At 36.7% G+C, this 26125-nt stretch overlaps 1 protein-coding gene across 14 annotated transcripts in view; it reads left to right on the top strand.

Annotated features, from left to right (window-relative positions):
- The window catches only part of DLG2 (discs large MAGUK scaffold protein 2), a 1902487-nt gene that overhangs the window by 1317236 nt on the left and 559126 nt on the right, over positions 1-26125 (top strand). For all 14 annotated transcript variants that reach the window (XM_045817849.1, XM_045817836.1, XM_045817835.1 and 11 more), the window contains one exon: positions 23593-23762. In XM_045817849.1, coding sequence (XP_045673805.1) covers positions 23593-23762 — 170 coding nt within the window. The remainder of the gene's footprint in view (positions 1-23592; positions 23763-26125) is intronic.

Here is a 26125-nt window from a genome sequence, read left to right as displayed (position 1 = left end):
CAAATCTAAGTCAAAAAGGGGAACATGCAGAGCAACCTCTGTAGGAGTGTGGGGAGTGAGGGGTGCTGGTCTCGGGATTTTCAGTGCAGTGGGATGCAACATCTTCAGTGAGCTGATGCCCCTGTCACCTACTCCTGTGACAAGTCACTGAAGTTGGAAAACTAAGTGAAATGACAAACATAAGGAGTAAAACAAGTATTTATTAACTGACACTGAGCCTTCCATTTTACTCTCAGACTTTTTTACCCATTTGTCTGGAAATACTGAGTGTTCTGCTGTGTATCAGATACTCGGAGCTGGGGATAGAGCAGGAAAAGAAGAAAAACAGGATCTATGTCTTTTTGGAGCTTCCAGTTTGGAAGAGTAATGAATAAATTTAGAGTCCAAATGAGTGCTATGAAAGTACGTAAGCTGTAATGGCATGACTTAATGGAGTCTAGGGTGTGCAAGGGAAGCCTTATACAGGAGACATTTAAGCTGAGCACACCTGTAAGCCAAGTGAGAAGGACTGGGGGAGTCTTCAGGCAGAGACGATGTGCCCAAAAGCCTGAGGAGGGATAGGGAAGAGGCCACTTGGACTGGATCTGGTGAGGGGGTGGATAGGCACAAACTGAAAATGCAGAGGTAAACGTGAGAAATCAGGCAGAGAGAACCTTGGGTGCCATAGTACGTAACTTGTTCTTTATCCTTCTAAAAGCAACATAAAACTTTAAATGTTTCGATAAGAAAATGGCTGAATTAAATTGTTGCCTCTAAAGATCACTCTGATTGCTGTGGGAGTCTGAGTTGGCTGACAAGAACACTCACAGGGAGTGCAGTTTAAGAAACTACCACACTAATTCGTATGATAAATGATGGGAACTTAGACTAGAAGCTGACAAAAAGACTGAGAGAAGTGGGAAAATTTTGAAATATACTTAAGGAGTAAACTTGATAAAGTTTAATGATTACTTAGAGTAGGATGTGAGGGGAAGTGGTATTTCTTTAAAATAAGCATCAGTGTCTTCTCTGTCCTAGACCTCATGTCTCGTACTGGGTATCCTACATCCTTAATTCCACAGAGTTTACCATGTGATAGAATTAACTAAGGATGACTTTGATCTATGGAGCCTAGCAATTGGCTAAGACTGGTGAAAATGCAAAGTTGGAATATAAGTTTTACTTATGACAATGTTCAGTTTAAGATGCCTATGAGGAATTCACAATAGAAATGTAAAATAGGCAGTTGAACATACAGATCAAAACTCTGAGAGATCTGGCTAGGGACATAATTATGAATCATTCAAGCCAAGAAAACTAAGAGATAGCCTTGAAAACATATAAACAGAGAAGAGGACCAAGAACTAAGTCTTGAATTACTCAAATATTTTGAGGGAGGTTAGACCATAAATTTTTTAAATTGAGTAATGCATACCCCTAGAAGTACATGGATAAATTTGTGGTACTCAGTTTTCAGATCTTTAATTTGATTTGTCCAAGAAGTAGCCTGCAGCTTCATACTAATTCTTCTTTCCCATTTTTCTATTTATAATTCCTCTTCTCCCTTTTTACAAATGATAGGTGTATGTCTGACCCATTCAAAATCCTACTATGACTCCAAGTGCTACTTACTATCATTTACTCTTTAGTACTATTTTACTACTTATTTAACAGTACTACTTTACTACTAGGTATAAATAAAAATCTGAAATGTTGTTGACCACTATGAAAAAGTCAGTGACTAATGAATAAGTAATTAATATTTTCTATAAGCCATTTGGTTTTCCATTCTTTACTCAATAAAATTGAAAAGTAGTTACATCTGGTAGATTATTAAAATAGTTTTAATGATAGATCACAGGATTTGGGGCATATACTTGGAAGGAATTCAATGCTCTCTTCCTATTCCTATCCACTTGTATCTATGAACAAGTTTTTTCATCATTTACAGTTGTAGAAATGAAAAATAGAAATTTGGAGTCTCATCTTACTCTACCCTTAATTCATATTCATCAGTGGAAACGTGAACTGATTTTAAAAAGCTCTATTTGTCCTATTAAAAACAAACCCCCAAGATAATTACATTTTTATTGTTTTAGGTTTATAAATTGTAATTCTTAATATATTAGGTTATTTTGACCAATGTGTGCTGTTAATAATCCCAATAACTCAGTCCAGATTAAAATGTTTAACATTTAGAGTTATATCTTTGGAAGTTTTAAAATAATCATAGGATTGATATTTTTATGTGCACTTCTGCTTCATATAAGTTGTTATGATGATCCATATAAGATATTCTAACATAAAATGTATTAGAATAAGACTCTCTTGAAGTGAAATAAAACATTAGTTCAAGGAGAAAATAGCAACTGCAACATTTCCAACTGCTCAAAAAATATTAATTTATATTGTAAATTGGTGAGAGTAGATTCAAAGCCGCATATATTTATATTCTACTATATACATTTGAAACTATGATGTAACAGTTAAAAATAAAATTTTACAATTCACAATAGGGTAGAAATTACATAATTGTTATTATATAAACATATATAATGAAAACATTAGTTGTCAACTTAAAGCATATAAAACAGAGCATAGGTTGTTTTTCTTGTTGTCATTTTTCCCCCTTTTGATTTTTACGTATGAAAATCAATAGGTTATAGTGAAACTAAGATGAAGATTTAAAAACAAGTGAACAAAACACAACACAGCCCTTTCTAATGTTTGGCATATTTACTTAAGGATGTAGTTCAGTTTCTCAATACAAGGAGTCTTTGGGCAGAAAGACTGCCCAAGGCAGACATTGTTTTTTTTCTCTTATGGTCACTGAATCAGTTTTGATTATACAGGATGGGGCAAAAATAGGTTTATAGTTGTTAATATAGAAAATTAACAATAAATATACATAAATTAATAAATAATAATAATACAAGAATAAACTCTTGGTTTCATGTACTCACAACTATAAACCTACTTTCCCCCCACTCTGTATTTCTCTTTGAAGTGGCTCCTAAGAATGAAAGTAAAATTTGTGATCTTCTAACAAATACGTATGACTTCAACCCACATACATTGTGTATAGATTTTATTCCTCTTTCCCTCTTAAGTTTTCTCCTTCTGTCCTGAATTCATCACCCCTCACTTCTGTGTGTTACCACAATGAGTTTTATGTATCTTTGTAAGTCATTATGAATACTTCCTGGAAAAAGATGTGACATAAATAAATGATATGCTCCATTAAAAAATGGCACAATAAAATATTTCTTCCATTGATAAATGTTTTATAAGTTCAATTTCTAAAAAATAAAAACAAGTGAACAGAATGCTGTAAAGAAAAGCAGGAAAAAGCCAGGAGCGGGGAGGGAGTGTGCAAATGGCCTTAGTTATGAAATCACCTAAGGTGAGGACTAAGAAGATAGTATTAAATTTGGCCAAACCCAGTTTACTGGTGAGTTTCCTGGGAATGTTTTCTGAACTGTTCTTGGTAGGGATATTGTGAGAGGACTCAGATTCAAATTGCATAAAGATTGGGAAGAAAGATGTAGAGAGTGTATGTAAACAATTGTTTGGAGAAACTTGATTTGTGAAAAGGAAAGAGACAAGACAGCCAAGGGGAGACATTAATTCAATGAAAAGCTTCTCAAAATTGGAGATACCAGAGCATGTTTGAACATTCTGAGAATGTTAAGTAGAAAGACTGGTTTTGAAGATGCATGATGTAATCAAGTGAAGTCTTTAGGAAAATGTGAACTAATGGGCCTTTGGTATCAGAAGAGGCAATTTCTTCCTTGTAACGAGAAAAAGGGAGAACATGAGTTTGCATGTAGGGAGGTATATAAATCTGGCACAATAAATTAAGAGACTTCTCATCAGTGATTCCTTTTTCTACTCTTGAAGTCTGAAGCAAGCTTATGTGCTGGACCTGATATAGGAAAGGAAGCGTTTAGAGACTGTCATTGCAGAATGAGGGAAAGCAAGCTGACCAGGGTATTTAGAGAAAAGGAGTTTGTAGTGACTCCTGTCATCTGTGGATTTTCTCTAGCACGTCAGTGTTCAGCAACTCAGGAAAAAGCAAGGGAGAAGGTACATGGACGGGTTCAGTCAGGGTTGAGGTTAGCCAGACAATTGTACCAGAAAGCCCAAGTGACAACAGCATAAGCAGGAATGATAGATGGCAAAAAAAAAAACAAGACTGGGAGCCATAAAATTAATGTGTAATTCTTATTTCTGCCTCTTACCTGCTGCATGAATTTAAGTAAGTTATTAACTGTATAATTCTCATATTTTTATTTGAAAATGTAGTAATACATGCCCAGCATGTTTCTAGGTTTTAAGAACAAAACAAAATATTGTAACACTGTTTTATAAATCTTCCCAGAGGTTCCTAAACTTATTGCCACAGCAGTCCTAGGAAATGTCTGCTTTTACTTTGGGATCTTTCTGATCTCCTTTATCTTCTGGTAGCTACTCTCCTCTACTGCCCCATGCCTCTGGCCTCCTCTAATTTAAAGATCTTCCATGAAATTTCCCCTCAGAGAGTCCTCTGGTCTACCCATGCTCTAAAATGAAGACTCATTGTCTACATGGAGAGTTCTAATGTCCAGGAGACACACCAATAGTGCTTTTGCTTCTGTTTGGATTTCAAAAGAGAAAATTATGAATTCAAATGAAACCCAGTTACTGAAAGGAAGAAGATATTTGTGAGCAAAGGTGCCCTTCTTGGTGCCCCTAATCTTCCTGGCTACCATCCCTCTCCAGACCTCTGAGTTTTACCTCCACAACTGAGACAAATATAAGGGACTGAGATCCCACTGGCAAAGGCCAGTTTAAACATGAATTCAGGGAGCTCCAGTTGTGGTTATGAAAGCACAAAATATGTCTAATACTTCAAAATGTGCCATGACATTTCTTCACAAAATTAATTTAAATTCATTTTATAAAATATGAATTAGCTTATGAAGAGATGAGGGGTATGGGTATTATGAAATTACATAAACAATAACAGCTGATTATTGTAGCTCAGAAAAGGTCAGAAAACATCATCACTAATCATCTACTCTCGAAAATTAATACCTCCAGGCAATTTAGCATTATCTTCTCAGTGGAGAACTGTTCAGAGTCTTTGGCAATACTAAGTAGTTCCAATAATTATGGGTTTAAATTCAAGTTGGCCTTTGAGTTAGAGCTAACAGAATTCAAGTTGTGCAACAAGATTGTACATACTTTACTGTTGACAAATCCAATCCAAACTAGGTAGAACTGTTATTTATTTGTTTACTCCTTCACTTGTTCATTAATTTGTTGCAACTATTTTTAAGTGTCTGTTATGGAGTTGGCACTGTCCTGTACACTGAGTATAAAATAGTCAACAAGGACAAGATTCCTGCTCTTAGCAGCTTATGTTTTTCTCTGTTGAGCAGAAGAAAAATAAATATACAAAATATCACAAGTAATAACTACTATGAAGAGAATGAAACATAGTGATGTGAGAGGAGTGCCTTGTGACTACTTTACATTGGGTGGTTAAAGTAGGCTTCTCTAAGGAGGCAGCATTTAAGATAAGATCTTAATGACAAAAAAGAACTTGTTGAGCAAAAATAAAGGAAAACACTTTTAAAACTGAGGGAATGGTAAATATAAATTCCCTAAAGTAGGATTGAGCTAGGCACATAATAGCAACAGAAATACGGCCAGTGTGCCTGGTGTGAAAAGAACAAGAGGGAGGTGGTTGAAGGTGTGGATACAGGAGGAAGTGGGAGCAAGGTAAGGCTGATAAGGCAGGTGAGGTGCTTGAATTTTACTTTGTGTGACATAGAGCTTGGAGCACTTAAGCAAGGGATGAATGACATAATCTGACTTAAGTTTTAAAAACTAGGAACTCTGGCTACCATGCAGAGAATGTATTATGTAGAATAGGGTTAGAAACAGTGAACCAATGGTTCCAGATAGAAGTGGTGGTAACTTGGACTTGGTTGTAGCAGTGGAGATGGAGAAAAATGGATGGATTGGAATATATTTTGGGGATAGAAGCAACTTATTTTGCTGACATATTAGAGATAGAGGATGAGGAAAATAAAGAAATATGAAAAACTCTGTGAATGGGGTGCCTTACTGTGTGAGGCTCTGTGCTTCCCACTGGTGATAAAAAAAAGAAAATTAGAGAAAAGATTTCTTCATTTATAGAACTTACATTCTCATAGGGAATACAATAAATTAAAAAACAAATGAATTAAGTTATATAGCTGTCTGATTTGTTATTGAACTGTACAAGTGCTAAAAGTTATCTGCCTATAACAACCAATTAATTTACTCACTATGAGATTTAATATTTATCATTGTAAAGTATTGAAAAATTTTCCTTAAGTATTTTCTATATCTCATAAACTGCAAAAATCACTTAACATCAAATAATATGTGTTTGCTCTGCATAAGTAAAAGTGCGCAGAATGTCAACTGCACACTTCTCATGACGTGACATCAAGGCACACCTTTTATATTCCTGGTAAATGAAGAACAGCTCAAAATAAGGGACAAGTTTACAAGCAGTTTGCCACATAGTGTACTTGAGTTTTCACTTATGGTTCAATTCCCCTCTTTCCATGAAAATTGAGTACTAAGAATTAAAATAATCATGAGAATAATAAACAAAAACTTGAAATTAAAACTTAAATTCTAAAGATAAAAAGATGTGCTTAAGCTAGAAATAATATCCTGTGTAAATGATGAAGGCTGTTGCCCCGATATGAGATTCGGGGCCTTCTTCTAAATCTTCTCCTCCTGACACTTTATATCTGGGGCCATTGGTGTCTTTCTCATTCCCCACTGTGTTCTCAGGGCCTGCATAATACCTGACTTTGTATAGCAGATAATCAATAAATATTGGAGAATATGCATATGAGTGTGTGTTAGATATATATCTCAACTGATATTTGAATTATCATTGGTGGTCAATTGCTCTTGTTTAGACCTTGTCCTCTCCCTGTTATTCTTATTTATTTTTAATTTTTTAAATTATTTTTTGTATTTTTCAATTACAATTAACATACAACACTATGCTAGTTTCAGGTGTACAACCCCATGATTAGACATTTATATAACTTATGAAGCCATCACATAGATAAATCTAGCACCCATCTGACACCATACACAGCTGTAGTACTATTGACTGAGTTCCCTATGCTGTACTTTACTTGCCCATTACTATTCTGTAACTACCAGCTTGTATTTCTAAATCTCCTCATCTTTTTCACTCATATCTCCAACACTCCTCCCATCTAGCAACCATCAAAATATTCTCTATATCTATGAGTCTGTTTCTGTTCTGCTTGTTTATTTTGTTTCTTAGATTCCACATATAAGTGAAATCATCTGACATTCGCCTTTCTCTGGCTGACTTATTTCACCCTTATTAGCCCAATGCCCTCTAGGTCCATCCATGTTGTTGCAGATAACTAGATTTCATTCCTTTTTATAACTGAGTTGTATTCTATTGTATATATGCACCATTTCTTCTTTAACCACTCAACTGTTGATGGCCATTTAGGTTCCTTCTATATCTTGGCTATTGTAAATAATGCTGCAATCACTATATGAGTGCATGTGTCTTTTCAATGTCATGTTTTGGATTTCTGTGGATAAGTACCCAGAAGTGAAATTGCTGGGTCCTTCTTTGTCTCTTATTGTTGCCTTTGTTTCAAAGTCTGTTTTGTCTGATACAAGTATTGCCACTCAAGTTTTTTTATTGTTGTTGCTTCCATTTTCATGAAATACCTTTCTCCATCCATCCCTTTGCTTTCAGTCTGTGTGTCTTTTGATCTGAAGTCAGTCTCTTGGAGACACCACATAAAGGATTTGTTTTGTTATCCATTCATTCACCATATGTCTTTTGATTGGAGCATTTAATCCATTTTCATTTAAAGTAATTGCTTATGGATATGTATTTATTGCCATTTTATTATCCATATTTGTATCTGTTTTCTCCTTCTTCTTCTTCTTCTTCTTAAAAAAGCTCATTTAACATTTCTTATAATGCTGCTTTAGTGGTGTTGAAGTTCCTTAGCTTTTTCTTGTCTGGAAAGCTCTTCATCTCCTGTGATTCTGAATGATAGCTTAGCTGGGTAGAATAATCTTGGTTGTAGTTTCTTTGTTTTCATCACTTTAAATATTTCATCCTAGTCCCTTCTGGCCTACAAAGTTTCTGTTGAGAAATCAGCTGACAGTCTTATAGAAGCTCTCTTGTAGGTAATAAACTGCTTTTCTCTTATGATTTTTCAGATATCCTCTTTGTCTTTAACCTTTACCATTTTAATTTTGATGTGCCTTGGTGTGGGCCTCTTCAGGTTTATCTTTTTGGGGAGACACTTTGTGCTTCCTAAATGTGTATGGCTATTTCCTTCATCAGGTTAAGGTAGTTTTACATCATTATTGTTTCAAATAAGTTTTCAATTTCTTGTTCTCTCTCTGCTCCTTCCAGAACCCTATGACACAAATGTTGGTACACTTGAAGTTACCTAGAGGCTCCTTATACTATCTCCATTTTTTTAGTTCTTACTTATTTTTGATGTTCTGATTGGGTGTCTTCTGCTTCCTTATCTTCAAAATTGTTGTTTGGTCTTCTGCTTCATCTACTCTACTGTTGTTTCCTTATAGTCTTCATTTCAGTTATTGTATTCATTTCTGACTAGTCTTTTTTTAATGTTTTCTAGCTCCATTTTTATGTTTATTATCTCTTTGTTTATGTTCTCACTAAGTTCTTCTACTCTTCTACTAAGTTCACTAAGCATCCTTATAATCAGTGTTTTGAACTCTGTATCTGGTAGATTGCTTGTCTCTACTTTGTTAGTTCTTTTTCTGGAGTTTTGTTCTGTTGTTTTTTGGGGTTTTTTTCAATTTGGGCAATGTTTCTTTGTCTCCTCATTTTGGCAGTCTCCCAGTGTTGGTTTCTATGCATTAAGCAGAGCTGCTACATCTCCCTGTCTTGGTATAATAACCTTACATAGTATGTGTCCCGTAGAGTCCAGTGGTACAGCCTCCCTGATTACCTGAGTAGGAGCTCAAGATGTGGACTATATGCATCCTCCCATTGTAGTTGAGCCTTGAATCCTGTTGGCACATCAGTGGGAGGGATTTGTCTCCAAGGCATTCACCTATGAGGATGCACCATGACCACCATGGTGGATCTGCTGTGCAGGGGCTGACCCCACAGAGCAGAACTCATTGCCCAGGGTTCTGATACTCACTGAGCACACCCCTTATATGTGTCACTCATGGAGGAGTCGGGTGTGCTCTGGCTTAGTCTGAAGCTCTCCCCATGGTACCTGAAGCTGTCCCCATGGTACGCTAGATCTGAGGCCTCCTAGGTGGTACAGGACAAGGTGAAACCCAGCCTGTGCCCTATGCAGGGCCACTTTAAAGGAGGTACAAAGCAATATGCAAGTGGCAGCTACTTGTGCTGGGTTTGGATGTGCCTGGGAGAGGCCAAGTTGCTAACCCAGGCTGTCTGCCACTAGTGCTAAACTTGGGGCTGCTTAGCAAGACATATGGTGTATGACAAGGCCAGATGCTGCCTGTTTGGACTTGTATTCCTTTGAGAGGTTTCAGGAAAGTCTGCATTTATATGGAAAAAAGGCTTATGTGGACTTGCAAGCTGAGTGGGGTGAGATCTCAGGGAATCACCACATCAGGGCAAATAGTGTTAGCCAAGTTGATGGGGACTCAGATATAATGCCTGCCTGCTTGGTTAAGGAGGGCCCAGCAAAGGAACAATGGCAACTGCCAGCACCTACATCTGGGAGAAAGCTGACCTTTTAACCTTCACTGTAATGGAAGATAACCCAGCTCCTCCCTGTATGTCCAAGACCCACCACCCTCCAACCGTTGCCCCAGTGATGGAGCTCAGAGGGAGCACATCCAAATAATGTGTTCATGGGCCCTTTAAGGGAGGTTGCAAGTACCACATTTATATACCTATGCCGCCATTTTGACCCAAAGCCTCTCTTTTTTAATGCAAATATGCCTAGAAATTATAGCCTGTTTCTTAGGGTGATTAAGTTTGAGTTGATTATATTTATAGCAGGAGAAATGAGATGACATGAGAAGCCACAGCATTCTGATGGAACAAGATCCCTGGGTAGGAAGAGGAAAAGGCATGGATACTGGCAGCAAAGATGTCATGAGCTAACTTCCCCACTTATAAAACTAATTTATTTATCAAACGTATAGTTAGCACCAAGTCTGTGCCTGGCATCAAAGTAGTCACTAGAAGTACAAAAATGAATAAGATAGAATTTTCCCCTCAACTAACTCATAACTCATAGTTAGAGATAAACATAAAAACAAAATGTTTCCTCTGATCCCACATTTCCCATATCCAACCCATTATCATATAGAGTCTAATTAGCCCCTTTTTTCTGTCCCTTTCTCTCTATTCTGATTGCCACAGCCACTGGTCTAATCTAGGTTGCTACACCTTTTATCACAATTTTATAATGGCCTCTTAACAATACTTGACTGATTTTACCCTAAATTCATGCCAAAAATCTAATCAAAGCTCCATATCTTCATACTCTACCTAGAAAGCTCTTTCTGAAACACTTTTCTAACTTTAAGCACTGCAATGACTTATTGCCTTTAGGTCCAAGTTTAATTCTCTAACATTCCTTCAAGAGTTAATCTCTTCTCCTCAGCTTACCAGCCACTAAACTATCCCTAGGTCACTTCTTCCTCTCTTTATTCACCTGGTTAACTTCTTTTTGGCCTTCAGATCTCAACCACCTTAGTTATTCCTCAACCTCCCTAAACTGAATAAGGTTCTCCCATTATACACTTCTGTATCACCCTATGTGTCTCTTGCCATAGCACTTATAACTGTGAATTTTAATAGTTTTTTTTTCCCTCTCCCCTGTTAAACTGTAAAGGGACTTCAGAATGGACATTGATCTTAAAAGGTAAGGTACTTACACAAATGTGGAGCCTGGAGGTGGCTATTGTAGACAGAGGGAGAAACCTGGATCATGAACCTGTGTGATGTTTAAAAAATATATAATAATATAGCATGAGACAGAACTGTGAAGGTACATAGCAACCAGGTTATAGAAAGACTTATGTGTTATCTGAAGGTCTATGAACTTTATCAAAAGTATTTTTTAAAAAGTGGACTCAATCTGTATTCCACAAAGCCCTGTGAGCATTGGATCATAGGGCCATACAAGACCTTTAAGGGAATTAGAAAATGACACCCACTTCAGGAGACACAGGTCAGCACCAGGGCCCTTGGCTTAGAGAAAGAGCTTGCCCTGGTTTCTTTCAGTGCTTACTAGCCCTTGCTCTGTCACACGTGGTGCCTGGACTCTGGATCCCTCAGAGCCCTCTAAGAGGATATGAGGGTCTTCCAATAGGCTCTGCTCTGATTCCCTTTTCTCCTCACTGCAGAAATCACAGAAACTTTGCCTTTATTTTATATAAACAATTATAAATATATATTATGTGGCTTCTAAGATTTGAAAATAGACCTCTCTTGCTTAGATAGTAAAAATGTTTGAATACCTTAGGAAATGGAGAGCCATTGAAGGCTATTAAATTGGGGAATGAAGCAATCCAGTATATATTTTAGTAACACTATTCTGGCAATAAACTGGAAAATGGATTGTGAGTAAGGGATAAAACCAGAAGCAAAAGACTAATTACAAATATGTTTCTACAATCGAGGCGATTGACAATGAGGCCAGATCTTAGATAGGATAAGTGGAAATAAGGGAAAAGTCTAAATCTAAAAAATTGTATGAAAGACTAGCTATGTGGCTGAGAAAGAAGGATAACTTCATGTTTTTGTTGATGAAATGATTTACCTTGATACAAACTAAAAAGGAAGTACAGAGTTTCATCAGAAGGGAGATCAGGATGATTTGGTTCTCTGCTCAGTTTGAGGAGCACTCCAGACTTCCAAGTAGAGACAGTGGCCGAGCTGATCTTGAACTCAGAGTTATAGAAAACCAGAGCAAGAAGAAAATTTCAAAGTCATTGAACTCAACTTAAAAAGAGAGATGGGAAAAAAATTAAGTGGAAATTGGCAGAACCAGGATTAGAACTCACATCTGGTTTATAACTCAGTATTCTTCCCATCATACCATGTTCCTTATGGTTCTCGCCTTTTCATTGAAATACTCATTGATATCATAAATTCAAATCAAAATGGAATGAGAAAATGTATAACTATGAATTTTATTTATTCTGATCCATACAAATGTATAGGATTTTAGTAGATTTGAGTATAGGAAAATGAATTCAGCATTTTAAAATGTATTGCTTAATGTGTATATATAATCATATATATATATATATATATATATATATATATATTATCAAACATATCACATCCTTTTTATCCATTCATCCATTGATGGATACTTAGGTTATTACCATATCTTAGCTATTGTAAATAACACTGCAATGCACGTAATGGTGTATAAATCTTTTTTAAATTAGTGTTTTTGTTTTCTTTGAATAAATACCCAAAAGTATTTATTGCTGAACCATATGGTAGTGCTTGTTTTAATTTTTTGAGAAACCTCCATACTGTTTTACAAAGTGGCTGTATTAGTTTATGAGAACCTACTATGTGTTGGTTTGCACTTCAGGCCTTATGGACAATGAAGACCTGAGTGATTAGGAAATGTTTCATAAGGCTATGGAGGGTGACCTTGGCCTTGAGTTGTGCTGATTTGGGGTGGGAATTTGGGAGGCAGAAAGCACCATGAAATAAAATGCAGAAGCAGAAATGAGTTCATTATGATCTCAGGGCAGTGAGAGTGTGGATTGGCTGGAGCAGCAGTGTGAGAGATTTGAAGAGGCCAGATTTAGAGGTCCTTCCCTGATGCTTATTCATTCTTAAGTAAAAACTGTGTACAAGACATTAAGAAAACAAAGGTAAACTAAGCATAGTTTTTATTTTATAAAGGCTAAGTAACTCTTTGAAGGGAGAGGAAATGACTTGTGTTACTTCTGGAAGTTGAAGGTGGGCTGGGCGTGTGTGTTGGGATGATGTGAGACTACTTAACCTGCCATCAGGAAAGCCAGCTTGAACGCTACTTCAGTAATCCAGTTGGAAGGCACCAGAACCTTGTTTCATGAAGTTTGATGTGCACTCTCATCTGTGGATAGAGTGCTAGACTAGTGAGCTAAGGAATCTCCAGTCCTATAAGTCTCTGCCTATGAAATTCCCATTCAACGCCTCTTTTCCATGTGGTGTTCACTAATTTACCTGGCTCGAGATTTGTTACTGGCCTCTCTGCTTTTCTGGGAAAATGCCGAAAGACCAACCATTGATGCTGAAATAACAATTTCTTCTCCCTTTGCAGAAAGCTGTGATCTTTCCCAGATGACAGCTACAGACAATCCTATAAGCATTTTATATAAAGGAAATGAAGTGGTAAATGAAAAAAGAGAAACAGTATATTCACTGTAGGAGATGGATTCTATGGATCATAAACCTGAGTTACTCTTACCCAGAAATAAGACAGAGCAGAGCCCTATTTTTAAAATGTAGAATGAAGTAGCTATCTTTTGGTCTTTGCTGAAGGAAAAGAGCCTCAAATGTAAAATGAGTAAGGGAAAATGGCCTGCATATGCACAGTCTGACATGATGTGGCAGCTGTAATCTCCTGGTGCAGATTCCTTTTGAGACTTCATTCCAAATAATAAAAAGCTACAGCATTCAGGGGATTGGCACAAGAGTCAGAGTGCAGAACTTTTGTCACAGTCATTTAAGCCTACATAAGACTCAGTACATCCATTCCTTTTTAAGTGAACCACACACAAGCCAAGTAGAGTTCCCCTTCACAACCTAGAGCAGTGATTTTCTGAGTTCCACACCGGGAAATGCAGATCCTCTCTTCTGCTCCAGACCTACTGAATCAGACACTCTCTAAGGATGGAGCCCAGTATGTGTGATTTAATAAGCCCTCCATGTATCTCCAATGCACTCTGAAGTTTGAGAACCATTGATATAGATTTTGTTGTTTGGCCTGAGGTTACTTCTTTCCAGTATGATCCTTAACCCTACTGATGGTCAGCAGTTGGGTTGGTCCTTAAATAAGTCCCAAAATTATTTTTTGAAAACCAGAGAGGTGTGGATGATGTTGTGAATGAGCTTTGAGATTACCTATAGCTTTGAGATTAGTTGTAACAAGGCAGACAGGTATGAATGGTGCAGTGCATGAGCTTTGAGATTACCACTTACTATCATTATAGGCCTATTTGAGCTTTAGTTTCTGTTGCAGAAGGAAGAAAGCAATGTCTACATTTTAATGTTTCTGCTTAGATTAAAGAATATATACACAATATACAATCCAAATACATCCCACTGTGTCAACTATTATGCCACTTGAATAAACCAAAGACAGCAGGTCAGTATAAGAAGCTCAGTTCTTTGTTTTTATAAATACCATATTTTTATAAATATAGTACACATAGTTAAATTTGAATAGCAGACAAATACAAGTAATTTTTTAGTATGAGTATTTCCAAATGTGGTATTAAACATAACTTACTCTTAAAAAGTGTTGATCCTGAGAATTATTATTGCTTTTATCTGAAATCCAAATTTAACTGACTGGGTGTCCTATAGTTTAATTTGCTTAGTCTAGTAACCCTTTTAATAGGTAGCATTGGCTACCTACTGGAGAGACACAGAACTAGCCAGCTGAGCCAGGGATGACTTCCCAAAAGACAAAATAAATTTTATTTAAGTATTAAAAGGAAAATAAAAATGAGCTAAGGAAGATAACTCATGTAAAGCACTGATCACAAAGTCAATCTATATTAGTTAGAATTTTTTTTTGACAAATAATGAAAATCCACCTGAGCTTACTTAATCAAAAAGGGGAATGAATTAGAAAGACACTTAGAGTATCTTTTCCAAGGATAAATTGGACAACTAAGCCCTGGGAAGAACAAGGATGGATTGTGAAAAAGTAGTCTGGGGAGTCCAGAAAGATCCCTCTCCCTTTCTGAGACCCTTGCTTCTTTCCTTATATCTTATTTAGTCCCCATCTTCTTGAAAATAAGCTTTTACTATTTCATAGGCAAGAAAATTGCCCCAATATTAAAGCTCTCAAATTTCTTCCAGTATTTCTTCTGTTCAGATAGTACCTCTGAATCTCATGGTGTCAACTCCTGATTCCCCAAAACAGGGACTGGCCAAACTTGACAAATAGTCCATGATAACCTCTGTGAACTTGTCACTCCTCCTGCAACCATGCAGGTACTTATTGGAGAAAAAGTCCCAGTAGACATCACTATATCAGCATATATCTGATGCTTCCAGAACATTAGTCCTGTTCCTTTTCTGGAAAACTGTTAAATTATGCTCATCTTTATTATTTTACTCTCAGTTTTAATAAACTAATAGCACACAATAAGGTCAATGAAATAAATAGATTTCTTTAAGTGAGAAGTTTCCACAAGGAGAAACCTTAGCTGGTGGTGGACTTTAAAGATCCCCAGTGAACACTTACATGTGCTTCATGAAGGCACAGGAAGAGAGCAAACAGACATATTAAGTACCTTTGGAAAGGGTCATCATGATTTGAAGCCACTTGGATCAGTCTCAATTTGTGGGTGTGTTTGTATGTGTATCATGTATTTTTTCCACTTTTCTCTGTTCACTAGCATAAAGCACTTCTCTTTTCTTTTCTTAAGTATATTTTATTGATTATGTTATTACAGTTGTCCCAAAGTTTTCTCCCCTTTATTCCCCCCACCAGGCATACCCCAACCCTCCAACATTCCCCCCACCTTAGTTCATGTCTGTGGGTTGTACATATAAGTTCTTGAGCTTCTCCATTTCCCATATTATTCTTAACCCCCCACTGTCTATTTTATATCTGCCATTTATGCTTTATATTCCCTGTACCTCTTCCCTTATTCTCCCCCTCCCCTTCCCCACTGATAATCCTCCATGTGATCTCCATTTCTGTGATTCTGTTCCTGTTCTAATTGTTTGCTTAGTTTTGTTGCGCGTGGGTCACCGGCTAGCAGTGACCACGGAACGCTGTGGATGGCTCGACAAAACACGCGAGAAATAACAACACATGCACAGAGACAAACTAGTTTCTGTGGAGAAGTAGGGACGAAATGGCCACCCCCCCTAGTGGGGAGCGCACCGATTTACAGTCCATACCTGCTTTTATTGGGTTCATGCTACATAATAACTCAGGTAAAGTACAATACTCATTAGGGGAAGTAAGGAACTATAGAAAACAAAGAACTCTGCCGGTCTATTGAGTTGGGGGTCAAAGAGCTGTAAGGCTGAGGAACAAAATAACTTCCTCCTAAGACCCTTCTCATTCAACTGAGAGCATCTAAACAAAGAAGGTTTCACAGTAATTTACATGTTCTTTCTTAGGCCTGATCACCCCGGGAAATCCGCACTTCTCAGTACCGAGCTGTACCACCCCGTCATTGTTTCAGGCTTAGGTGGAGCGCGGGAACTAAGGCCACCGAGAGATAAGGAGATTTTCTTCCGGACGCTGAGAACTCAGACTTTGTCAAAGCCGAGGAGTGAGGGTCCATCACCCCCTTTGCTGCAGCCCCCCCCAAGTCCTTCTTTTGGGGGGGCCTCCCAAAAGTGATCGTGCCTGGCTTGGGTTGTTCCCCCCGTGGGGAATCTTACCCGTCTTTGGCTAACCGACCAAGCTTTTGGGAGTTCAGTTATGAACAAAGCAGCAGAAGCAGCATTCCTGCCAGGGAGATAAGCTTTTGTCTCCTTGCTGGCTCACGGTTCCAAGGGCGTTCCCTTAGCCTTAGCTAGGCGGGGGTTTCAGCTTCTGATACCAGTCAGGGCGGTTCCCAACATAGTTTGTTTTAGTTTTGGGTTTGTTTTTGTTTTTGTTTTTTAGGTTCAGTTTTTGATAGTTGTGTTACTGTTCATAGTTTTTTATCTTCTCTTTTCCTTAGATAAATCCCTTTAACATTTCATATAATAAGGGCTTGGTGATGATGAACTCCTTTAACTTGACCTTATCTGGGAAGCACTTTACTGCCCTCCCATTCTAAATGATAGCTTTGCTGGATAGAGTAATGTTGGATGTAGGTCCTTGCCTTTCATGAATTGGAATACTTTTTGGCCCCTTCTTGCCTATAAGATTTCTTTTGAGAAATCAGGTGATAGTCTTGTGGGAACTCCTTTGTAGGTAACTCTCTCCATTCCTCTTGCTTCATTTCAGATTCTCTTTCCCAATGACTTTGGGTAACTTAATTATGATGTGTCTTGGTGTGTTTCTTCTTGGATCCAACTTCTTTGGGACTCTCTGAGCATCCTGGATTTGCATATCTAGTTCCTTTGCCAGACTGGGAAACTTTTCCTTCATTATTTGTTCAAATACGTTTTAAATTTCTTGCTCTTCATCTTCTCCTTCTGGCATGCTATGATTTGGATGTTGGAACATTTAAAGTTGTCACAGAGGTTCCTCATCCTCTCCTCATTTTTTTGAATTCTTGTTTCTTCATTCTGTTCTAGTTGGATATTTATTTCTTCCTTTTGTTCCAAATCATTGATTTGAGTCCAGGTTTCCTTCCTTTCACTGTCAGTTCCCTGTATATATTCCTTTATTTCACTTTGTATAGCCTTCATTTTGTCACTGAACTCAACCATTTCTGTGAGCATCCTGATTACCAGTATTTTGAATTCTGCATCTGATAAGTTGGCTATCTCCTTGTTGCTTAGTTCTTTTTCTGGAGTTTTGATCTGTTCTTTCACTTGGGACATATTCTTTGTCTCAGCACACTTGTTATGTTGTAAGGGGTGGAGCCTTAGGTATTCACTAGAGCTGGGCAGCCCATGTCCCCACATCACTGTGTTGTGGTACTATATGTGGGAAAGGTGTCAGAGAGGGAACAATCCCGCTTGCTTGTCCCACTTTCTGTCACTTCCCTCACTTCCTACAAGCAAATTGGGCCCTTCTGTTGCTGATTTCCAGATGGATAGACTTGTGTATATTCTAGGATCCTGTGGGTTTCTCCAACTAACTCTCCTGTGAGGCTGTGAGTTCTTCCCACCCCCACAAACCTCACAGGTTTTTACAGCCAGAGATTTTGGGGCTTTAGTCTCCCTCCCTGGAACCCTGGGTTGGGCAGTCTGTCTTGCTCCCCAGTTTTTCCTCTTGGCTTACCCATGTGGGAAGTCCCATCCACCAGCTGCTGCCTGGTCTGCCAGGTCCACTGCCTTGCCCAGCATCCTTTCTACCCTGACTTCCTTTCTCCACCCCTGGCTGCCATCTCTGCCCCTCCTTCTGGTCTGGATTAATGTTTCTCCCTAACTCGTTTGTTGTTGGACTTCTATGCAGTTTGATTTTCTAGCAATTCTGTTTCGTTTTTGTTTTAAATTTGTTGTAATACTTATTTTGGTTGTGGAGGAAGCAAAGAGTTTCAACCTATGCTTTCATCTTGGCCAGAATTCTCTTTTCTTAAATAAAGTTTTGAATATGTATTATTTGTTCTTAACCTACCTTTAATGAGTCTAAGAATAAAAGAAATATAAGACATTTTTGATACTGTAACCTTAAGAAGTTTTCTGCTTTCATTGAAATCTATACAATCTGTACAATCCACATACAATCTATAGAAGTATTTATTTTAAATAGATTCCTATAGTTTTGAGTGATTGTTTTCCTTAAGTGTGTGCAGTGTAATTCCCCAGCTAGTGTTTTCTGTTAGATAATGTATTATTGCATTTTGTCTAGCACATTAAGCATTGATCAGGTTTCTCCATGATGTAACCATTTGGTCTATAATTAATTCATCTATTTGGCCAAAGAGAATAGTAAATACTATGTGGAGACTATAAAGGGTGAGTCATTTAGAGGACATTCTGTAATAACCACTAGCTACTGTAGAGTTAAGTTTCAGACCCTATGGCCTAAAACCTCCTTCTGAATCAAGGCTTGAGAAGATCTGAGTGTGGCTGGGTGTAGTTAAATGTATAGAGTGGGGGAGCAGAGTAGACATGAGTTGGTGGGAATTCTGCCAAGCGTGCTGATTTTTAGAAGCTTTTGCCAAAGCTGTCATAAAGCTATAATTTCTATCAGAACAACTGACCGTTTTCTTGGTGGTGGGGGAGGAGTAAGATGAAAGGAGAATTAAGTCACACTCTATAAAATTAGACTTACTAAAAGCCTCATTTTTGCATTTTCTTTCCCTAAATCCCATTCATTGTATCTCTTCCTTCCTTTCTCATACAGAATTTCAAAAATCCTTTTAGTATCTTGATTGTAGCTCCCTCTTCCTTTCACTCCTGTTAGCATAATTTTTCCTCCAGTATGGCCTCTTCTCATCCCTTCCGATGCAAATGTTCTTGTCTCGTTTTTAAGACTATAGTGCTATGCTATTGGTCAGTGCACTAAGTATTTCACAAGATTATCTCATTTAATCCATACAGCAATTACATTATTCCTATTTTCCGATAAAGAAACTGAGGCTCCCAGATGTCAAAATGACTTGCCCAAAGTCACACAGCTCCTAAGCTGTAGAACTGAAACAACATCCCATTTGTACTTATATGTAACCAAGGCTCCCAGGTCCTTGTTCTTAAGTTCTCTGCTGTGATATATGCCCATTTAAAATTTTGGAAGAAACACAAAAGTGGAAATATGGTGTTAAAAATATCCATAACATCTATATTCATAAAGAACCAGAGCTGAAACTTTATCTTTTCTTCCAGTATTTTTAAATTAAATTTATTGGGTTGACATTGGTTAGTAACATTATATACATTTCAAGTGTACAATATCATAATACATCACCTGTATATTTCATTGTGTGCTTATCACTCAAAGTTTACTCTCCTTCTGTCACTGTATATTTGACCTGCTTCACCCTCCTCACCCTCCTGCCCCCTTTCCTCTGGTAACCACTATGCTATATTAATGAGTATTTTTGTTTTAGCATTTGTTTGTTGTATTTGTTTATTTGTTGCTTTTTGTTTTATATCCAGCATATGAATGTAATTATATAACTGTTGTCCTTTTCTGTCTGACTTATTTCACTCAGCACAATACTCTCAAGATCCATTCATGTTGTTGCAAATGGTAATATTTCATTTTTTCTTATGGCTGAGTAGTTTTCCATAGTATGTGTGTGCCATGTCTTCTTTATTAAACAATTTATTGAAGGATACAGGTTGTTTTCTTGTCCTAGCTACTGTGAATAATACTGCAGTGAACAGAGGGGTGCATAATTTTATAATAAATATTTTCAAATTTTGGGGTGAATACCCAGAAAAGAAATTTATGGGTCATATGGTAGCTCTGTTCTTTATTTATTGAGGAATGCCCTCCTTCCAGCACCTTTTAATGCATAATAAACAAGAATTTTAAAATTCTAACATAATCATCTATTGATTATTTTTAATGAACTAAAATCCTTAAAAGTGTATAAAATTAAAAGTCTCATTTTACAACAGAACATACTGTAATATCTATGAAAGAATGTATACAATATATAATGTTTTAAATTATATCTTCAAAATGGAACAAATAATTTCTTGGGTATTATTTAACTTTTCAGTAATATTATATCATGTTCCAGAATATTAAATTGTTTAGTGCAAAATTTAAATGTGATTCCATGGACATGTTAATGATGATATGTTTTTTTGTTTGTTTGTTTGTTTCTAAAATATTTGCTGCAAGGAAATATACCAGAATGTTCAAAGGAAATGAGACTGGGGAAAGCTTAAAATTAACCTTTTAATCTCATGGATAATTCTAGTCCACAAAAAGAATATTGTAGGCTTATATCTGAAACAGCAAGCACTGAAAGAGTGAAACTATCAACTAAATTACATGGGTAGAGTGAAGAGAAATTTTATACGCAAATGGCTCTCTCAAACAGTGTGTCAGAAATATGATAAAGGCTGCACATTTTACTGGGAAAAAATTTTTGAAGCTAGTAGTACATCTATATGTTTCCAAATAAATACAAGTTGTGGTTTTACTCACAAAAGGTTATCTATTGGTAGGGAAAGCAAATTAATTTTAAACAGCTATGACCTTCTAATTAAATGCTATTTGAAGTGACTGGGAGGAAGGGAAGATGAGTGCCCTAGTTTGGCTTAGCATTCTTTCCTTTCTATTTTAAGAATTTTAATGTAAATCCCCCTCCTTATACTCTCAATTTCTTTTTTAATTTAAAACAATCAAGTCTGAATAACATTATATCAGCATTGGCTTCAGAAAAAGACAAACCCAGTTAGGAATCACATTTATGCTCTCACCAACATTGTACTTTGTCAGTAAAATTTGTCTTACAAAATGGGAATCGATGATTCATAATTGTTCTGATTTAAGTGTGAACAAATAAATGAAGTGACCAGAATGGTATGGCAGATAATAGGCCCTCTAAAAATTTCAATTTCCATCCTGTTTACCTTTTAACAAATCCTCCAGGACAACATCTTTAACTCACCGATCAATAGCTATAACTCTCAGAAGTGTCTTGTATTACAATTGACACATACATCCATATCTGTTATCTGTCTGGTTACTCCTCCCACTAACTCCAGGCATGCCTACTCTCTTTCCATGAGAAACAGAAGTTCCAAAAGATGAAGTAATTTGACCATGGTCACATAGCTGATATACAGCTGGGACTCATATCTAAGCCTTCTGACTGCTATTCCAATGCTTTTCTCAGTGCACTAAAGCTGCCTACTTCATCCACATGTTCAGGAAAAACCATCTGATTTAGGCTGTGATTTCCTTACCCCAGCAATTGACAATTAAGATTTACACTATACAAAAGAAAAAAATTTTTCTATTATTCGTTTGAAATAATAGAGCCAGGAGAATTTTTTTAATATCATCTGCTCCTTTCTATGGCAAGCAGTGTTTTGAGATATGATTAGTATTCTGAGCATAGGGTGATGGTAAACATTATGTTTTTGCATTATCATGAGATGAAAAAATTACCCACTCTCAAAGGACCAGCTGCTGCCTGGAGGCTGGCACCCATGATGCCTCCATTCTCCACACTATTTTAATTGGTAGTTTTCCATGAATTAGTTTTTAGTCAGTCAGAAAGAAAATGTATGTGCAAACCTATTAAAGCCATAGCATCTGTTATGATAAAATGGCATCATTAAATCTTAGTAAATGAAATGTTCCATTTCAGGATTTTGAGGCTAATTAGGGTTCTCAATGAAATAAGACTTCCTATATCTCAGCTCCTCAAAGAGGTATAAAAAATTATAGAAAAATGGTAGAAAATTTTTCTATACTTTTTTGTATCATATTTCTACCACCATGTTATAATTTTGAATTGATGTATACAATATAGATCAAACTGTTCTTCACATTAAATGTACAGCAGATCCTCAAATAATGGTGTTTCATTTAATGCCATTTCATTATAATGTTGATGATATCTTATAGTAACTTTCACTTTTGTTTATATCATTTAGACTATGGTAAAATTGGTCTTGTTATATGTTGTTTTGCTTAAAGTTGCAGAACCTGTCAACAACATTGTGAAGACTTACTGTATGTGATCCTAAAAAGAAAGAGCCGAAATTTTGAACTAGGAAGGCATGAGATCATATCAAATCTCTACCCAAATTCTTGGCAGGTTTATACAAAAAAAATAACCAGTTGGTACAACTCTGATTTATATCTTAATAAATTTTATTCCATAAGATTATAGAAAGGATCCAATACTTAATATTCTAAATCAACAAATTTTCACTGCTACCAATAACAATCATTTATTAGGTGCTTACTATATACCAGGGTCTGTGCTAAGAATTTATATGTACATTATCTCATTTATTTTTTGACCATAGTTTTTATAGTAGGTACTATTTATATATCTGTTTTATAGATGAGAATATGGAGGCTTAGGGAGGTTAAGAAAATTACCAATATTTATAAACTTAGGAAATGGAGGGCTCAATAACTGAACTTAGACTTATTCTTTCACTTATTTAACAAATATTTTCTAAGGAATAGATGTCCTGAACAAAATCAGGGAAATAAGGAATGGAAGGTGAATAAGCCACCAACCATGTTCACTTCACCTTGGGAACTGCGTGGAGAATGGGTTGAAAGGTGACAATAGAGGATTCAGGGAGAGTAGTTAGAAGGTTGTGGAAGTAACCCAGGTGAGAGATGATGCTGCCTTCAACCAGGGGGCTCGCAGTGAAGATGAGGAATCCTGGATGGATTGCAGATATATGTGTGTACTTTGCAGATATACTGTGCAGTTCTGTAACCCTCAGTCCAACCAATTAAAACCAGTCACATTTATGATGTAACTGAAGACACATTAAAATATGTGTCCTTCTAACTACACCACCACCTGATGCATTCCCAGTCAGAATGGACTGAAGTTCACAATAGGCCTTGACCAGCAGTGTAGTCAATGTAGGAAAGGCTGGGAAAGCTGAGCAGTTTAAGTTTTTTTCTTTTTAATTTTCTTCAGTTGAAATTTTCTTTCTACATGTAATCATTTTAAAATTGCTTATTTTCTCTGCTCCCCCACTTCACAAGGTTTGGTCATAATAATATTCTTTGAGAAGTCCTCCTCAACACTTCTGACCTTTGCATTTTTCTGTCCTTTCAGGGTCAATGATTGTATCCTGCGGGTGAACGAGGTGGACGTGTCAGAGGTTTCCCACAGTAAAGCGGTGGAAGCCCTCAAAGAGGCGGGGTCTATTGTCAGGCTCTACGTGCGAAGAAGACGACCCATTTTGGAGACTGTTGTGGAAATCAAACTGTTCAAAGGACCTAAAGGTAATAAAGCCATAAATGACTCCACAGTAGGATGCTGATGACAAACCATTTTGTTAAAGTTTATGCTATGACCCACCTGCAATGTACTCTCTTCTTTTCTGCTCTGATACTCAGCATGGACCTAGAGATCTGAAACCCTGCAGTAGTGGTTTCACAGAGGGTAAAAGAAGCCAGAACTCTAAATGTAAAGTCAGAGAAGAAAAGAATAGATTTATGTAGGAATATCCTTAAAAGCAATAATAACAATAACCATTTAATTTTTTTCTATAAATTTTACATCCTAGGAGATCCTAACAGCTTGGCTGGCAAATTAATACTTTCTAATTTTTCAGATATAAATGGTTATCCTTCTCATTTCAAAAAACATTAATAGTAATGATAATAATAATAATTAAAATAATCTATCCTGAAATGACAACTGTCATATTTTATAACACTATTGTGTTTTTTTTTATTTTGCAATACTCTGAGGTATTTTACCCAACATGTACTAAATCACATTTTATATTTGCAATAGTCAAAATAAATTAAAATTTATTTTTTGAAGTGCTTACAAAAATTACCTCTCCTGAGGTAATTGCAGTTATCCTGGGGAATCACATAAACATTGAAATGAATAATTATTTTAATTTTTAAGAATAGTCATTTGAGTTCTGCTTTTCAGGATGATGACATTCAATATTAGCTTAACAGTATTTCACATATTTTAGAAAAATCTAATAAGTGGCTTAAGTATTTTAAATATTTTACAAGATAATGAGTTGATAGTTACTATAATATTTTAGTAAAATCACTTCCCTTTATCTTTTCTTTATTATTGTTCAATTACAGTTGTCCCCATTTTCCCCCATTACTTTCCCCTGCCTTACCCACCCCCAACCTTCCACATTCAATCCTCCCCCCATTGTCTTTGTCCATGGATCCTTTATACATGTTCCTTGACTTAACCCTTCCCCTTCTTTCCTCTGTTATCCCCCTTTTCCCTCCCCTCTTCCCTTTATCTTAAAATCTATTTTATCTCTAATACTGTAAGCATTTAAAAATAATAAGTATACCACCTTCTCTGGAAGGTGGTAGTGGGTGGTATTTAAGATCTCAGATAGAAGAGTCAGACAGAACTAAGTTTGAAAGCCTTCTTCTTGCCACTTTGACATTGGTAGGACCAATCTCCTCATTACTAAATGGATGTCATATTGGTAGTATCTCTCTCGTGGGGTTTATGAGAATTATGCAGTTAACTATATGTAGCATGTGATGAGCAATAGAGCTTGCTGCTTAAAAGTGTAGTCTCTAGACCAAAAATGCTAGGCTTGAACCCAAGACATTCTGAAACTAAAAATAGAAAGCCCAAGTGAGAGGTAACAAACATTCATTTTAGATAAAAAAAATACTGTGCTTCTGAAAAGCACTGATTCAGACAAAAACTCAAATAGTGTTACAGTTGTAAGATGAAGGCAACAGTGTTTATGAGAAAGGAAAGGGAAATAATTTACATAAATGGAAGGAATTTCTACTGATGCTAATCAGCTAAGCATAGACTTTCCACAGGTACAAATAAGGGAATTTATTTTCTAGCTATACATGGTGATGCTAATTCTAAAGAATGTCCTTAATTTGCAGTCTTCATATTCAAAATGTCTGATTTTCTATTAGCTTTACAAACAGTTGTTTAGACTACAATGTTGGATTGTCCCAATCCACAGGTTATTATTCCCAGTTCAAACATTTCAAAGGGTCGAGGAGTGAAGACATTAAGGCAATTCCTCTGGGATGGTGGCTTTGACTTCATTTTGAAGTGGCTCCATGTATATAATTTTTCACATTCTGCAACTTACTAGTTCTTTGACCTTGGGCAAATTGCTTAAAGTCTCCAAGCCTTAATTTTCTCTCCTACAAATTGTGAATAGTAATAGTGCTTGCCCCTAGAGATATGAGGATTAAATGAATCAATTCATAAAGTGGCAAAAATTCACTTCCCAACAAATATTAGCTATATGAGGTCTGTCCAGAAAAAAGTCCAGCCATGGTTGATATGACGGGAACAGTTTGTGCGACATCGATGTGACCTGGCAGCCAAAGAGAGTGGATTGGCATGTGCATGCATGAACAATGATGACTTCACTCTACTAGTCAGTGGGGGCAGTAAATGTCATTGAGTGATCACATGCACTGTGTGGCCATCACATTCAAAATGGCTGAGTAAAGCAACAAATCTGCATCAAATTTTGCATTAAGCTTGAACATTCCATTGCGGAAGCTATTCGGATGATTCAGCAGACATTAGCTATCAGCAGCTGGTGATTGGCAGCTTCATCATGACAATGAGCCCCCTCATGCATAACATCCCATGAAGAGCTTTTTGG

This window comes from Phyllostomus hastatus, unplaced genomic scaffold (assembly GCF_019186645.2).
Source record: "Phyllostomus hastatus isolate PE091 unplaced genomic scaffold, TTU_PhHast_1.1 phas_scaffold_317, whole genome shotgun sequence".
NCBI classification, from domain to species: domain Eukaryota; kingdom Metazoa; phylum Chordata; class Mammalia; order Chiroptera; family Phyllostomidae; genus Phyllostomus; species Phyllostomus hastatus.
This window is presented reverse-complemented; position numbering and strand designations above follow the sequence as displayed.